The sequence below is a fragment of the Pieris napi genome, chromosome 16 (genome assembly GCF_905475465.1).
Source record: "Pieris napi chromosome 16, ilPieNapi1.2, whole genome shotgun sequence".
Lineage (NCBI taxonomy): Eukaryota > Metazoa > Arthropoda > Insecta > Lepidoptera > Pieridae > Pieris > Pieris napi.
In genome coordinates, this window is record NC_062249.1 from 7513755 (window position 1) to 7527512 (window position 13758).

At 31.2% G+C, this 13758-nt stretch overlaps 2 protein-coding genes across 3 annotated transcripts; one reads left to right on the forward strand and one right to left on the reverse strand.

The window, feature by feature from the left end:
* The first annotated feature begins 1257 nt into the window (after positions 1-1257).
* LOC125057053 (protein yellow-like) lies at positions 1258-12838 on the forward strand. 2 transcript variants are annotated; one of them, XM_047660494.1, is made up of 7 exons: positions 1258-1387; positions 7297-7545; positions 8021-8190; positions 9880-10044; positions 11174-11345; positions 11749-11930; positions 12256-12838. In XM_047660494.1, the coding sequence occupies exons 2-7, from the start codon at positions 7329-7331 to the stop codon at positions 12688-12690; spliced, it is 1341 nt and encodes a 446-aa protein (XP_047516450.1). In that variant the 5' UTR covers positions 1258-1387; positions 7297-7328; the 3' UTR covers positions 12691-12838. The 2 variants fall into 2 exon arrangements, with proteins under 2 accessions (XP_047516450.1, XP_047516449.1); XM_047660493.1 differs by lacking the exon at positions 1258-1387 and adding an exon at positions 6068-6372.
* LOC125057055 (ATP synthase subunit O, mitochondrial-like) lies at positions 12789-13682 on the reverse strand. The gene is made up of 3 exons (XM_047660496.1): positions 13528-13682; positions 13230-13421; positions 12789-13159 (listed from the first exon to the last, which is right to left on the reverse strand). The coding sequence occupies exons 1-3, from the start codon at positions 13610-13612 to the stop codon at positions 12819-12821; spliced, it is 618 nt and encodes a 205-aa protein (XP_047516452.1). The 5' UTR covers positions 13613-13682; the 3' UTR covers positions 12789-12818.
* Between the last annotated feature and the right edge of the window lie 76 nt (positions 13683-13758).

A 13758-nucleotide genomic window follows, 5' to 3' on the forward strand; every position in this document is an offset into this window, starting at 1 on the left:
AAAATAGAACAAATTTGTGACACAATTTTATTAATTTAAGGCCAGTTTAAATTTGTTTCAAGGAGTTCTTACTTTTTTATTTTTCATGGAAAGTTACATGAACTCGAAGGTGAATGTATTTTTATATATTTGTATATTTATAAGATATATATCTTTATGAGTACTTAAATATGACCTAAAAATGCTAATTAGCAAGCTGTTTTTTACGATATGCATTTATTTGAAAGCTTATAGAACTTCCGCGTGTGTATTTATAAAACAATAAATGAAAGGTTGGACTTCATTAAGTTAAAGCTACGTCAAGGAACTATGTCCATTTAAGGAGTGTGTATTTTGTGTAGTGATTCTATTAAGCTCTTATTACATAATATTAACAATTCACACCGGCTTGGCACTTAACACATAGAAATAATAATTTCTTTGGTTCTCGCGAATACAATTAAAATTTTGAATAGATCGGTCAAGTTATTAATAATGTAATCAATTTAATATTACCTACCCGGATTCTATGCCACGTTTAAAAAACTACCGTAAAATTAATTAATACTTATAGACGTCTAAAATCATTCTACTTCCGGTTACACTTTTTATTTATTGGACGATCATGTTACTATTAATAAACGTGTAATATGCATTTCGTGTTTTAATATTCTATATACATACAAAAATAATTTATCTATCCGGTAAGTCAGTAACATCAGATTTAATAAGTACTATTCAATTTAAAAATCTATTATAGCATATAATAAAAAAAGAATCAAACTACATAAAAAACTTCACACTGATGGAATCCGTTCATATAAAACTGCCTTCCAAACATGTCATTTATGTTATTCCAATACGGATTTCCCCAACAAGTTATCAGTCAACATGGCTACGGTCAATGCCGTCTTCATCAAAAAGCTTAAAAATAATTTACATACATTACGATGTTTTCGACTATTTAGTTAACGATATAAGCAATAGTTTAGTTAAACGCACATTCTTACAACCGTTATGAAATAATAATTTCTATAAAATTTAATTTAATATGGAGTAACCCAATTCTCTATAGCTATAATTGTTTTCTCATACAACACGATGTAGTAGTTTTAATTTCAGCAATATTAAAAATGACTGTCACACAGTGTTAGATTAATTCAAATACAATAGTCGAATTACAGAACTATAGAAAATATATTTACATTCAAATACTATATAATAGTGTACTTCCAAATCAGCGATAACAATTATTAATTATAATATAAAGCCATATATATTGGGCTTGAATTAATCATTTTGATTTCACAACAGTACGGAGTCGTCTTCCGAACGAGATACTCGTATTATTAGTATGTTTTAATACCTATTTAATCTTAGTGCCATAGTGAAATATAACAACATTAAGGTATGTTTTTTTTTTTCGTTTTTTCGCCTAAGGTCATTCTATAAATGGAAGTTTTGATTAGACTCTAAACAGGATTGTATAGTCAAAAATATTGTAACCGGATGCAAACGATTTATTTGATAAATTTTAATACTAAAATTTCTACTAATAACTGAATTTTAATTAAAATAAATTTGACATTTCATGTCACATATCACACACGTGAAATGTCAAATTTAATTTTCATTCGCTTATGACCTATAATACGATAAATGATATTTAGTCAGAACCAGCTTTAAGCTTCAAAAAATCTTTATACATTACGTAAGTTTGCTAGGAAAATGTCACGTATTTAAATACGCATTAACATGTACACAAAAGTTTACAATTTATTGTTTAAAATCAGTAATCCGTTCTATAACGGTATAACCGTTCGTTTTAAACTTTGCTAATTATGACAATTATAGAGTTTCGTAATACAAGCAAATTAAGTCCAGTTCATAAATTCCATATTGATGAATTCAGTTATACATTAACTCGTGTATAATTTTTAACCTCCAAGTTTGGCTTGATTATTTAAAGATGCCTAATGATTATGTAAATACGACATCTGCTTGACACCATAAATTTATAACTTCAATAATTTACTTATACTAATTCTGTATATAGAATTGTCTTTGGTAAAACAACTTAATTTCTATCTACACAAACCAAGTAAGCCATCACGATATTTAATATACATTATTTATTTAATGTTATATAATATATAACACATATTTTTTTATATAAAAGGTAAATAGTAAAAGTTTTATTTTTATTTTCACCAGCGTTTACTATTGTATTATACGAAAAGTTACTTTCAGTATTTTTATTTCCACTAAAGGCTTAATAATTCTTTCTTTCTTCACCATTAGAATACTAATGTTAAACTGTGACTATGAATCGCTATTCTAATAATTGTTTTATTCTAGTATCAATCAATAATTTGAAATATAAACCTTGGTTTATTATGTTATAATATTAATTACAACTAAATAAATCCAACATTACGGTGAACATAAATTCAGTATAAAATATGTTCTCTTGGTTCTTTTATGCTTATCAATGAAGGAGGAAAAAAATAAATCAATTCTATAGAAAGCTTTCGAAGTAACGGTGAAAATAAATGAAAGTCAATATTGGTCATGGTACCATGAAAAGTAACTAGCTAAGGTCTAATTATTATTTCCCGCAACAACTACTCAGTCAACCTGAATGAACTTTCTTTATCTTATTTTAAAATCTCGCTTCACGGTATTATTTTGTTAGTATATCATAGGGTAAAAAGAACAATTTGGTAGTGTACAAAATAACAGTAGAACTTAAACCAATTTACCAAGTTAAATAATTTCTGTTGGTTTTAATAAGTTTTTCTTAATTGTCAATTTCGATACATAAATTAGACGTTATACTAAATATACAGCGATAATAATAACTAACTTGTTAACGAACTGGTGAATGTAAATTAACGAAAAATAGAGTACATTTGAAGGAATTATTACCTATTTCTATTCAGGACACAGCCATATTGATTCTTATTAATGACAGATAGTGTAGATTGAATTAATAATAAAATAATTAAGATTTAATGAGCATCTATTTATTACGGACGTTTTTTATGTAAAAAGTAGTAACTTCGAGCCCGTAAGATTTCGATACATAACGAAGATTTTCGATCAACTTAAAAAAGCCTTATTTATTTATAGGTTTTAAAACAATATTCATGCTTAAAAATACAAGAAAATATAATATTACAAACACTACACTTACATATAAGTTATATAGAAACAAACTATTTACGTAATTAAAATAAATAGTAAACGAAAACACATAAAACAACATAGGTAAACCCACCAGAAATAAAATGCAATATTAAAATTAATCTAAATAAAAAGTTAAAACCTAAACGTTTAAGAACATATATAACCTGACCATTATATGATGTCCATAATTGTATTATCGTTAAATACATTTTATACTCTTGGGAATATAAGACAAATCAAGAGTAATAAATAATATTTTTATTAAATACTTTTTAGTGTTTGAAGACGGTTCAATTTTTATAACTTTTCTTTACTTACATATTCCATAAATCCACGTTTTAATTGTTTTGTAGCAATCCTACTTCGCCAAAAAAACGAAACAGCTAGTTATGTAAATTGCAAAAAAGTTCACGCCTATTTCCGTTCAAGAAGTTCTATAAAACATAAATTTAGTTTCAACCGCAGCAAAACAAAAAAAACGTTTTTTCTAATACAAAATATAAAAACCTAATTTACTTGTCATACACAGATCAAACGTCTTGAAAACATCCCGGAATAACAATGATAATGAGCATGGCAAGTTCAAAGTCACGATGGTAATAATGCGGTTAGCGAATCTTACGTCCGCTTACAAAGGGTTATCAGATATGTTTTTTCTTAACTAAGGAATTTGTCAGAACGGTGTTGGCCTAGTGGCTTCAACGTGCGACTCTCGTACCTGAGGTCGTAGGTTCGAGCCCCGGCTGTGCACTAATGGAATTTCTTTCTATGTGCGCATTTAACATTCGCTCGAACGGTAAAGGAAAACATCGTGAGGAAACCGACATATCTTAGACCCGAAATATCGACGGCGTGTGTCAGGCACTGGAGGCTGATCACCTACTTGCCTATTAGATTTAAAAAATGATCATGAAACACATTCAGAAATCTCAGGCCAAGACCTAAAGAGGTTGTGAGGTGTCATTCCTTGAGCTATGTCAACTCACAGACCTAGAGAGCAAGAATGTAGACTATAAAATTATCCCGTTTAATTTGTAACTAGATATGCTGTTTAGTATCGTCATATATTATACAATTTAAAAAAAGAACTAACGATTGTCATGTCGTTGGTCGACACCGTCTCTAGACTAATCACACTCAAATGAATACAAACCGTGACTTCAAAAATGCATTCTAGTCTCCAAGCTGCCTTGCCTATGCAGTGATATCGCGTTTAGAAGCCCATAGGATAGCGTAGAACTAAAACCTTTATGAACAATTGTAAAAATCGAAAGCGACCCCGAAAGCCTACAGAAAACTCACACGTACGACTAGGTTTCGTAGTGTCTGTGGTCCAATCGTTGTTGAAAATTTTGTTAAAAAAAAGTAAATAAATTATAAAATTATTTAATTGCAATGTTTAATTGTAAAGTAAAATGCCATATAATATATCTAATTAAAACTCCTCCTTATCATATTAAAAGAATTATAAAGTTTATGTCAATTATTACCTTCATCTGGCAACCCTAACATAGAAATTAAGATGAGCACACGATCGATTCATTCCTACTAATTATTCAAGCCATTAAATACAAGATAATACGTAGTCACGACATCTATGGTTATTAAGAAAAGCAATCTTTTGTTTTGCAACAACAATTATATTAGTAATTGAAGTTTTCCTGCTACGCTTCAATGGACCTTTCAGTATAAGATTTCATTCTGTTGATAAGTGATACCGATAGCAGACTTGAGTTCGTAATTCGAAATTTAAATTCGGAACCATATAACTTAGAACGCTATACTTTTTGTTGCTTGCTCCGTGAGATCTTGTTAAAAAATAAATTATGTGCGGGAATATATAATGAATATACATATAAATAATTTGTTCACCCGTTATTTTGTAACTGTTCGATTAAATAAGTTTTTGACGAATTTCAATTTACAATATGTAAATTAGTAAAAACCCATAATCATTGTTGCAATTGAGGTCTTTGACCTGCTACTAAGATAATGCATTGTCGACTAGTCGATATTGTCTGCAATTTTGTATGAAATGGTGTCGACTTTGACGATATATTCTAATCCTTATATTTGTCTTTAATTGTATCTTAACTTATGTATTACCTGTATATAACTTGGCACGAGTTACCGACTGATTCAATTCAATTTGCATGTATATTTTTATATGGCTGTGCGTGCGGTTTGAAGTGAAACTTCTTTAGGCGCATGAGGGTAAAAATTTTACGGATCAAACGCAATTTTGTAATAATAATCATATTAGCGTCACGAATCTATGCAGCGTTTTGTCGAAGAAAAGGGAGAGAGCGATTGAGACCGATTGCGAGAGAGTGAGAAGGGTAAATTACCTTATAGAAATTCTATTTTTAAAATTACAATTTCGTAAAGAGAATTTATTAAATAATAGTATTTTATTAATCAAAATTATTTATTGAAATCTTAAATGACGATTGTAAATTAAAATGCCACGTGTTTTTATTATCGAAGAAATAAATTAATAAATTTTCGACACTTTTAATATTTTAATGACAAATCGGGTGATACAAAAACTTCATATTAAAGTCTGGATGTGTAAACCTTTTAGTTACATAATACCGGGGCTGATAAATTGATACTTAATATACTGCAATAAACATTCACTACTTGTTCTGATTCAAGTTCACTTTCTTAAAAGACCGTTTTTCACGTAATCGCGGCCTATCCATTTTTAAAATGATCCTTGCTACGGGCAGCTGTAAAAAGCTTTCATTATTCTTATTACTTAATATTTCATAACGGCCAGTGATCGTTTTAAAAAACAAATTAACCGGTTAAGTATGAACCGTTATCCTAAAACGCAGACGTATTAAATCGCACATCAAGACCAACCACGGTTGACACAGATGTTTGATTTTATAATTATAGTTCTTATAATAATACCTGAATTCTTTTCATAAATCCGTATTTGTTGAATATTATAAATGGTAATGGACTAATTCTACGAGTGTTTTAAAAATAACGCGAGCTTAAGAATGTACTCTTAATGTATAAAAGTCAGTGATTTTACATTTTGTCTTTATTCTGAGCGCAGGTGTATTGTGTTAATTTGGCGTGAAGTATTTTAAATAAATGGTGTAATAGGATTTGTGAACTTTGTGCTCAATTAGTGTAAAATGTCTCGGAGAAACCAAAACAGGATGTGCGGTCAGCTTTTGAGTCAATATGGTAAAGTATTTTTAAAGTTTTGTCTAGTAACAATGTACAAAAAAGCCTGAAAATTACTTTATAATACGAAATTATGATTTTTTTATTTAATTGGAGAATTAAATATAACGTGTCGAGTAAATTATATTTTTAAGTGATAATGTTAAATGAATAAGTAAACTTATTAAGCCGTATATATTGTACGATAAATTTAAATATCATTTGAGAAGGTTTATAATGTATTTATTTACCAGCATACTTAGGCCAAATTTTAACTAAAAACTATAACACATTATTCAATTAAATTTGATTATTATACCAGAAACCTTGAAAGGTTAATCTTCTTAATAATACATTACATACAATATTACATTGTTAAATATGTTGCCTTACCCCTTCAATTCTCTTTAATCTGGCCCTAACAGTCTTGTGATATTAATCAGTTTCTACTTGTTATTATCGGCAAGAATTATAATAGCAAGAATAATTTCTCCAGTTCTCCTTCCTTTTAAATAATTGATTACAAACGCGGAAGAAGCATCTACGTTATTTTAACTGTTGACAAAATTACGCAAATTATCGCGACAGTCAAATGATAAGTAAATTGATCACATTAGATGAACGCAACATTTATAAATCATAACATGACAGATAATAAATATAATTATAATGATAAAAGCCTTTTATTTCAGATACTTTACATTTTATATTTCTATCATCTCATTTAATTCTAGATATCTGTGTATCTTTTTTGGGTACTTCCACTTCATACACACAATTCCTTCTATTCCACAAATTAATAAAAAAATAGTTACGTTCATCTAGACATAGCACAGAGTGACTGCACACTCTAAATAATTATGTCAACTTTACGACCACGACAATTATAAGATTCAATAACCAAATCAGTTAACAAAGTGTTTTAAATTCTTACTTCTTCATCAGATTCCCACCTTCTAGACATTTATAAGGCTGAAATGGGTTACGGCGTAGAGCGTTTCTTCCTCCTGGCTTACTGCTTGGCCTGTTGCTGGCCAGGTCTTGGTGCCAAGACAGGACTAAGGATAGTTAGACAATGGGCGGAATTGGACTTTGTATTTCCCAGTGAAGCTGTGCAGCAGATTGCTATGGAAAGACAGTATTATATAAAAGGAAACTCCGTTCCATTAGACGTAGATGTTCAGCATAAGAAAGGTTAGTTTTTATTTATTAATCGATTGTTGGCTATATCATTTAGGGCAACTATTTTAAGTCTAATCAACTCAGTTATGTACTTATATCACCTATGGTTCGGTTCCTAGGGAAACAATATTAATTTTGGTTGATAGACACAGAGAGCTGACCTAATTAGGTCCTTAAGCAATTAAGGTCTAAGCGCGTCTAAGGTTCGTAACATTAGCGTGTTTAATCAATTCAAAATGGCATTAAAGATTCACATCAGAATGAGCCCATTAGACTATAATTGGGCTAGCGGATGGCGACGTGTATCTCGTTCGTATATAATATTAAATTTCTCATGTAAATAAAATATTTTTTGTAATGAGAAATAAAGTTCTTTAAACATTACTTAAGGAGACCAAAGATAAACGTAACGTGTTACGAATTAAGTCATGGTTTTGGCTTACACAAGTGTAAGGCTATTGTGTGGTTTAATATACGATATTTGTAGGTCCAGAAAAGTCCAGAATATTCGTAACCATACCTCGTTTCGATATGGGACGTCCAATAACGTTCGGTACTGTGGAGGATGATAGCCGCATTCGTGCCTATCCCGACTACTCTTGGCACGACAATCAGGGCTTCAATTGTGATGGAATGACTTCTGTTTTTCGAGTCGCTGTAAGTGAATTAATTATTGCATTTTACTTATATTACGCGATAACGTTTCCATGGAAACGGGATAATTTACTATCCGTATCACCTCGACGTCCGTCGTTCCACAACTGTGCGATTTTTAAGGCCTTTTTTTAAAGTTTGGTTGCCACCACTGTGTGGAAGCAGCTGCCCACTAAAGTGTTTCAGAACCAATTCAAAAAGAGCGTACGTCATAAAAGGCCGGCAACGCACTTGCTAGACTACTTACAATGTGTGTTTATGGGCGGTCTCACTTAACATCAAGTTAGGCTTGCCCATTTGCCCCCTATTTTTAAAAAGCCTACATTAATCTGACACATGATATATGATAGAAATAATAGCAACGAAATCGTGTTAATTTAATTCGTGTTATTCAACATAATTTTCAAAATAATTTCAGTAAGACAATTGCCCACATATTATCTTCCGAACGGGAATAATTATTCTCGCGAATCCATCGATGTAAAATTTGAATAAGCCAATAAAGTATATATTGTTATATGCACTATCATCGTGGGCTAATTATTAAAACTCCACGCATTCATTAGGCGTAATAAAGATTAACAAAAATACATTACTATTCATTTACTTAAGCAATAACCGTTGCTCACGACTGTTAAACGTAGAGTCGTTTAAGATAACCTACATTTTCTCGCCTAATTGGTTTTTCATTTTTTCTGATAAGTTTTTGCGTAGGCTATATATTTAATTGAAAAACAAGACATTCTTATTTTAAAACTTTGACCTTGTCTGTTTATAACTTTGAAAGTAGTTTGAAAGTTTTTTTAATTTCCTAGTCAGCCTGATACTATCTTAGCTACATACCAAAGACTACATTGTCTCTAGAATATACCGGTAATTATACATATGATTAGCATATTTATTATACGACCCAAATGGCTTATGTTAAGAGCGATAAAAGTCAATCTTGCGTTTACCCATAACATTACAGTAATAAAAAAAAGAAGTCTACGCAAGCTAGACTAAATTCGATAGGATCGGACCATAGTATGTAATAACAATTTAAGTGATAATAATAATAAATAAAATGTGTTTATTCGTTTTAAGTACATCATATGCTTTACGATAGTTAAATTTAGTGACCCTTTTAAGTAAAAAATACCGGTACAAATTTAACAGTTAAAATTGTATAATATTAAAATTTCACAAATTGTAAATCCAACTTCAACAATTGTTACATCTTTTCACACACTTTCCAAACTCACTATTTATAAATTTAACATTTATGACAATAGTAACTAGAATATTTCGAGGCAAGTCAAGTCATTCATATAGGTAACACAATGTACACAACGTTTGTAAGGAGCTGCAACCATTACACCATGTTCCACATGACATCTTAAGTAATAAATAATAATGAATTAAATTAAAAACAAAGATTTGTCCTCTATCAGCAGGAGGGATGGTGAAATAGGAGCACGTACTTACATTCTCGTGGGAACAACATGCAAACACATAGTCGAAATAACTAACATATCATAACGACTCGGAAGGAAGCCATACAGAGACTCCATCCATCCAAAATTCCCACTTTAAGGAAATTCCCACTTCCGAGACATACCACGCACCACGCTCTATTAAGATTGTAAAGGATTACTAAGTTTAAGGAACTAAGTTTTTAAGTCGCTTATCATATAAATATTGTCTTTATAGATAGACAAATGCCAGCGACTGTGGGTAATGGATTCAGGGAAGATAGGGGATGCGCAGGTTTGTCAACCTCAACTCCTTGCATTCAACCTTCATAATGACCAGCTGATATACCGTCACCGTGTAAATGCGTCAAGCTATATTGCCTCATCACTATTCATAACACCTGTAAGTACTTCACAACATTAGGGTTTATATTACGTTTTAAAATGATTGAATGTACTATTTAGTAATTTAAGGAATTAAATATTATGACACTATCTGGTCAATATATTCTTGAAGCCTTGTTGTATGTCCAAAAAAATATAAACGATTTTAAAACAAATGGTGACTTTCACCAGTATAATACGCGAAATAGAACTAATTTGAGTGTACGACCAACCAGGCTCCAAAAGATAAACCACTCCTTATATGGAAATTGTATTCGTTTTTACAACAAACTCCCAAGCGAAATTAGAGTATTATCACTAAATAAATTCAAAGCCCTCGTTAAACGAAAATTAATCAGCAAAGCTTTTTATAAATTTTATTGACTACTTAAATGATCCTAATCCTTGGGATTGAATTGCTCCAGTTCAAACAATTTGTATGACAATACTTGGCGATTAAAAAGAGTGGCGGAAAGTTTCTTGCCAGTTCTTCTTACCCGCTCTACGCCCTTGACTTGCGAACTGGTAGTAAATGTAAATTTACGATTAATTTAACTTGACGATTCAAAAGTGTACTTGGTTACCCACTTCAATAAAGATATTTTGAGTTTGAGTTTAGTAGATTGCCTTTGCAATAAATATGTCGAAGTTAAAAAATAATATTCATTTCTTCAAGTGTGCAGAAATTCTTGGATATGAATTGAAAATACAATGATATTCCTTTCGTATTTATTTACGAAGGGATATCATTGTTTATTTATCGTAAATATATATACGCATATACGTAGTATATTATAATAAGTATGGTTAAAGTAATTAAATGTCCCTTATTTCTGATATAAAAAGGTCTAATTTTATTTCTATTCATTTATTCAGTATTAGTAAACTTAGAAGTCCTAATAGATTATATGTAAAACTCCATTAACTGACGAATTTATTAAATTTACATAAAATGACGTAACGTAGGCTTTACTTTTTGTTATAGGTTGCATTTAAAACTCTTTTAAACTATATGCAGTTTTTAGTAACCTTCAAAATTATTCCAGATATATTAGATCATATACAAAACAAATACTACAAGAATTATCTGTATGAAGTAGCCTTTTTTTAGAGTTATTAGAAAAGCAAATCCTATATCTCACTTTCAGGTAGTGGACATAAAGGGGCGCGGTCCAAATGACTGTTCTGACACATTTGTGTACGTGGCCGACGTGTCTGGCTTCGGAATTCTGGTCGTTGATGTTGACAGAGACCGATCGTGGAGAGTCTCACATCGTCACTTTTTCCCTTATCCATCGCACGGATCGTTCAGTATTGACGGTAATATATACTTTATTCTCTTTCGTAGAACATAATAATAGCCATCCTAAACTCTTTTTTAGCGACACCTAAAATCTGACTTCAAATCCGCGATGACGTCAATCATTCGGAATCCCGTTGCTGAAGTTATTCCGACTGCTAAGCTTACATACAACTTTCCTACACTTTTAATCCAAATTATAAAGAAGTAACAGAAGAATGGGAACTTCTGAAAGTCCTGTAAGAATATTATCGGGGCAATTCTTGAAAATGAAAAAAATAAAATATTGTAAAAATTCTATAAAAAATGCGAGAAAAGACTCGGTCGTATAAGAATAATCTATAGTACTTCCATATTACATATAATCAATCTTTAATTTGGCATAGGAAAATGTCAAAATAAATAAATATGTGTACTTTTTAGGTGAGACCTTTGACTTGATGGACGGGGTATTTGGCTTCGCGTTATCCCCTCGTCTAGCAGATGGATATCGATTCCTCTACTTCCACGCGCTTGCGTCGGTAAAAGAAAATGTCGTGCGGACCAGTGTGCTTCAGAACGATTCTTTCATCCATGATTCAAATGCTGACCCAAACTCTGTTAGCGTAAGTTTTGCGAAATAATATTTAATTTTGAAACTATTAATTTTGATACTATTAATTTTGACATTATTAATTTTGACACTATTAATTTTGACACTATTAATTTTGATACTATTAATTTTGACACTATTAATTTTGACACTATTAATTTTGACACTATTAATTTTGACACTATTAATTTTGACACTATTAATTTTGATACTATTAATTTTGACATTATTAATTTTGATACTATTAATTTTGACACTATTATTTTTTACAGTCGGTGTGTAAATTGCAGTTTAATAACTTTAGAGACACTTCCAATTAAAAAGTCTATAAATTTCAGGTATTTGAAGAAGAAAGACCAAATCAATCAGCAGCTGAAGCCATGAATAAGGATGGCATTTTGTTCTTCGGTTTAATGGAACCTCCGGGCATATGGTGCTGGAATTCAGCTACAGAATACTCAACGAGTAATTTCCATCAAATCGCCATCAATAGAGAGACACTACAGTTTGCAAGTGGTGTTAAAATCGTAACTAACATCAAAGGCGAAGAAGAGCTTTGGGTCTTAACCTCAAGCTTCCAAAGAGTCATGACCGGAACTTTAAATTCCGATAGAGTTAACTTCAGAATACATGCTGAGAAGATCCCAAATTTATTACAGAACTCGCCATGCGTGATGACCCCAAAGGACCGCGCGGTGGGTCATCATGCCAATCTGATCACACCAGACAAACCGAGACATTTTTACAAGTATGGGGCTGTAGCATTTCTTTAGAAATCCAGGCTATGTCTCATAAAATGCGAGAAGAATTTGTATTAAATCTCAACTAGCCATACCTACTTGCCCAATAGAGTATTAAAATAGCTATAGCATTAATTTATAAATACCATTTATTTGAAATATTAAACTGACTGTTTTATAAGATCTGTGTACATTTGCACCTTCCTTGAGATGCTCATATCAATGTGTTTGTCTTCTATACCGACTATCAAGCCGCCAATAATTGAAGAATCAACTTTTTCCGTCAGTGTAATATTCTTGCCCTTCACAAATTTCTTCAAAGCTTCCATCAAAGTTTTGCGTGTTGAGTCATCAAGGGGCTTAGCAGTAATCACTTCACATAGCGCTTCATTGCGATGTGCCACCATCACCGTAGAAAATAAAGTTATCATTCGTCTAAGCAATTTTAAACGCCCGTTCTCGGCGACGACAAATAAGAAATTAATAGCTGCAGGCGGCATACCTGAGAAGTTTAAAGTGAATTAGAATAAGTAGAATAGATTTGTTATTATATGAAATTTAAAACAAAGGACCTGCTTTTTCACCAACATCTTTCATTAACTTCGCTTTGTCACCTGCAGATATCATACTAGATTCTATAAAATCTATTATCGTTGGCTTCACCAGCTCTTTTTGTAAGGCTTGCAAATGTTTTTCTACTTGCTCAATTTGTTTCATTTGTAATGCTGCACTATATAGCGCACTTACATAGCGTCCTTCAATACCTTAAAAGTACATATTGTGTAGAATTATTGTCAGAAAACCTTAATTCTATAAATTCTGAACTATTTCACTAAATAATTTTTAGCCAGTACGGATTAAGAATCTTACCGAAAATTGCTATAGGAGGCGGTGTTGACTTCGCCACTTTACACATATTTCTAAAGAGCGGTAAACGAAATGAAGAGTATTGCATTTTTCAATTAGTTTTTATATAAGACATGAGACATATGGCAATACAAATGTCAAAATATGTAGTCGTTTAATTTGCAGCAAAAAGGACATATACCTCTGCCATCTTCATCGACGGCAAACCAAACATGAACTTAAGGTTTTAAACAG

Excerpts from the sequence above, each read along its gene's own strand:
- LOC125057053 (XM_047660493.1), top strand. The coding sequence starts at position 6,321 with ATGTCTCGGAGAAACCAAAACAGGATGTGCGGTCAGCTTTTGAGTCAA. Across the intron at positions 6,373-7,296 it reads TCAGCTTTTGAGTCAATATG|ATTCCCACCTTCTAGACATT; the intron begins GTAAAGTATTTT and ends CTTCTTCATCAG. Across the intron at positions 11,346-11,748 it reads CGGATCGTTCAGTATTGACG|GTGAGACCTTTGACTTGATG; the intron begins GTAATATATACT and ends TGTACTTTTTAG.
- LOC125057055 (XM_047660496.1), bottom strand. The coding sequence starts at position 13,612 with ATGCAATACTCTTCATTTCGTTTACCGCTCTTTAGAAATATGTGTAAA. Across the intron at positions 13,422-13,527 it reads GCCTCCTATAGCAATTTTCG|GTATTGAAGGACGCTATGTA; the intron begins GTAAGATTCTTA and ends TGTACTTTTAAG. Across the intron at positions 13,160-13,229 it reads AGATGTTGGTGAAAAAGCAG|GTATGCCGCCTGCAGCTATT; the intron begins GTCCTTTGTTTT and ends TAAACTTCTCAG.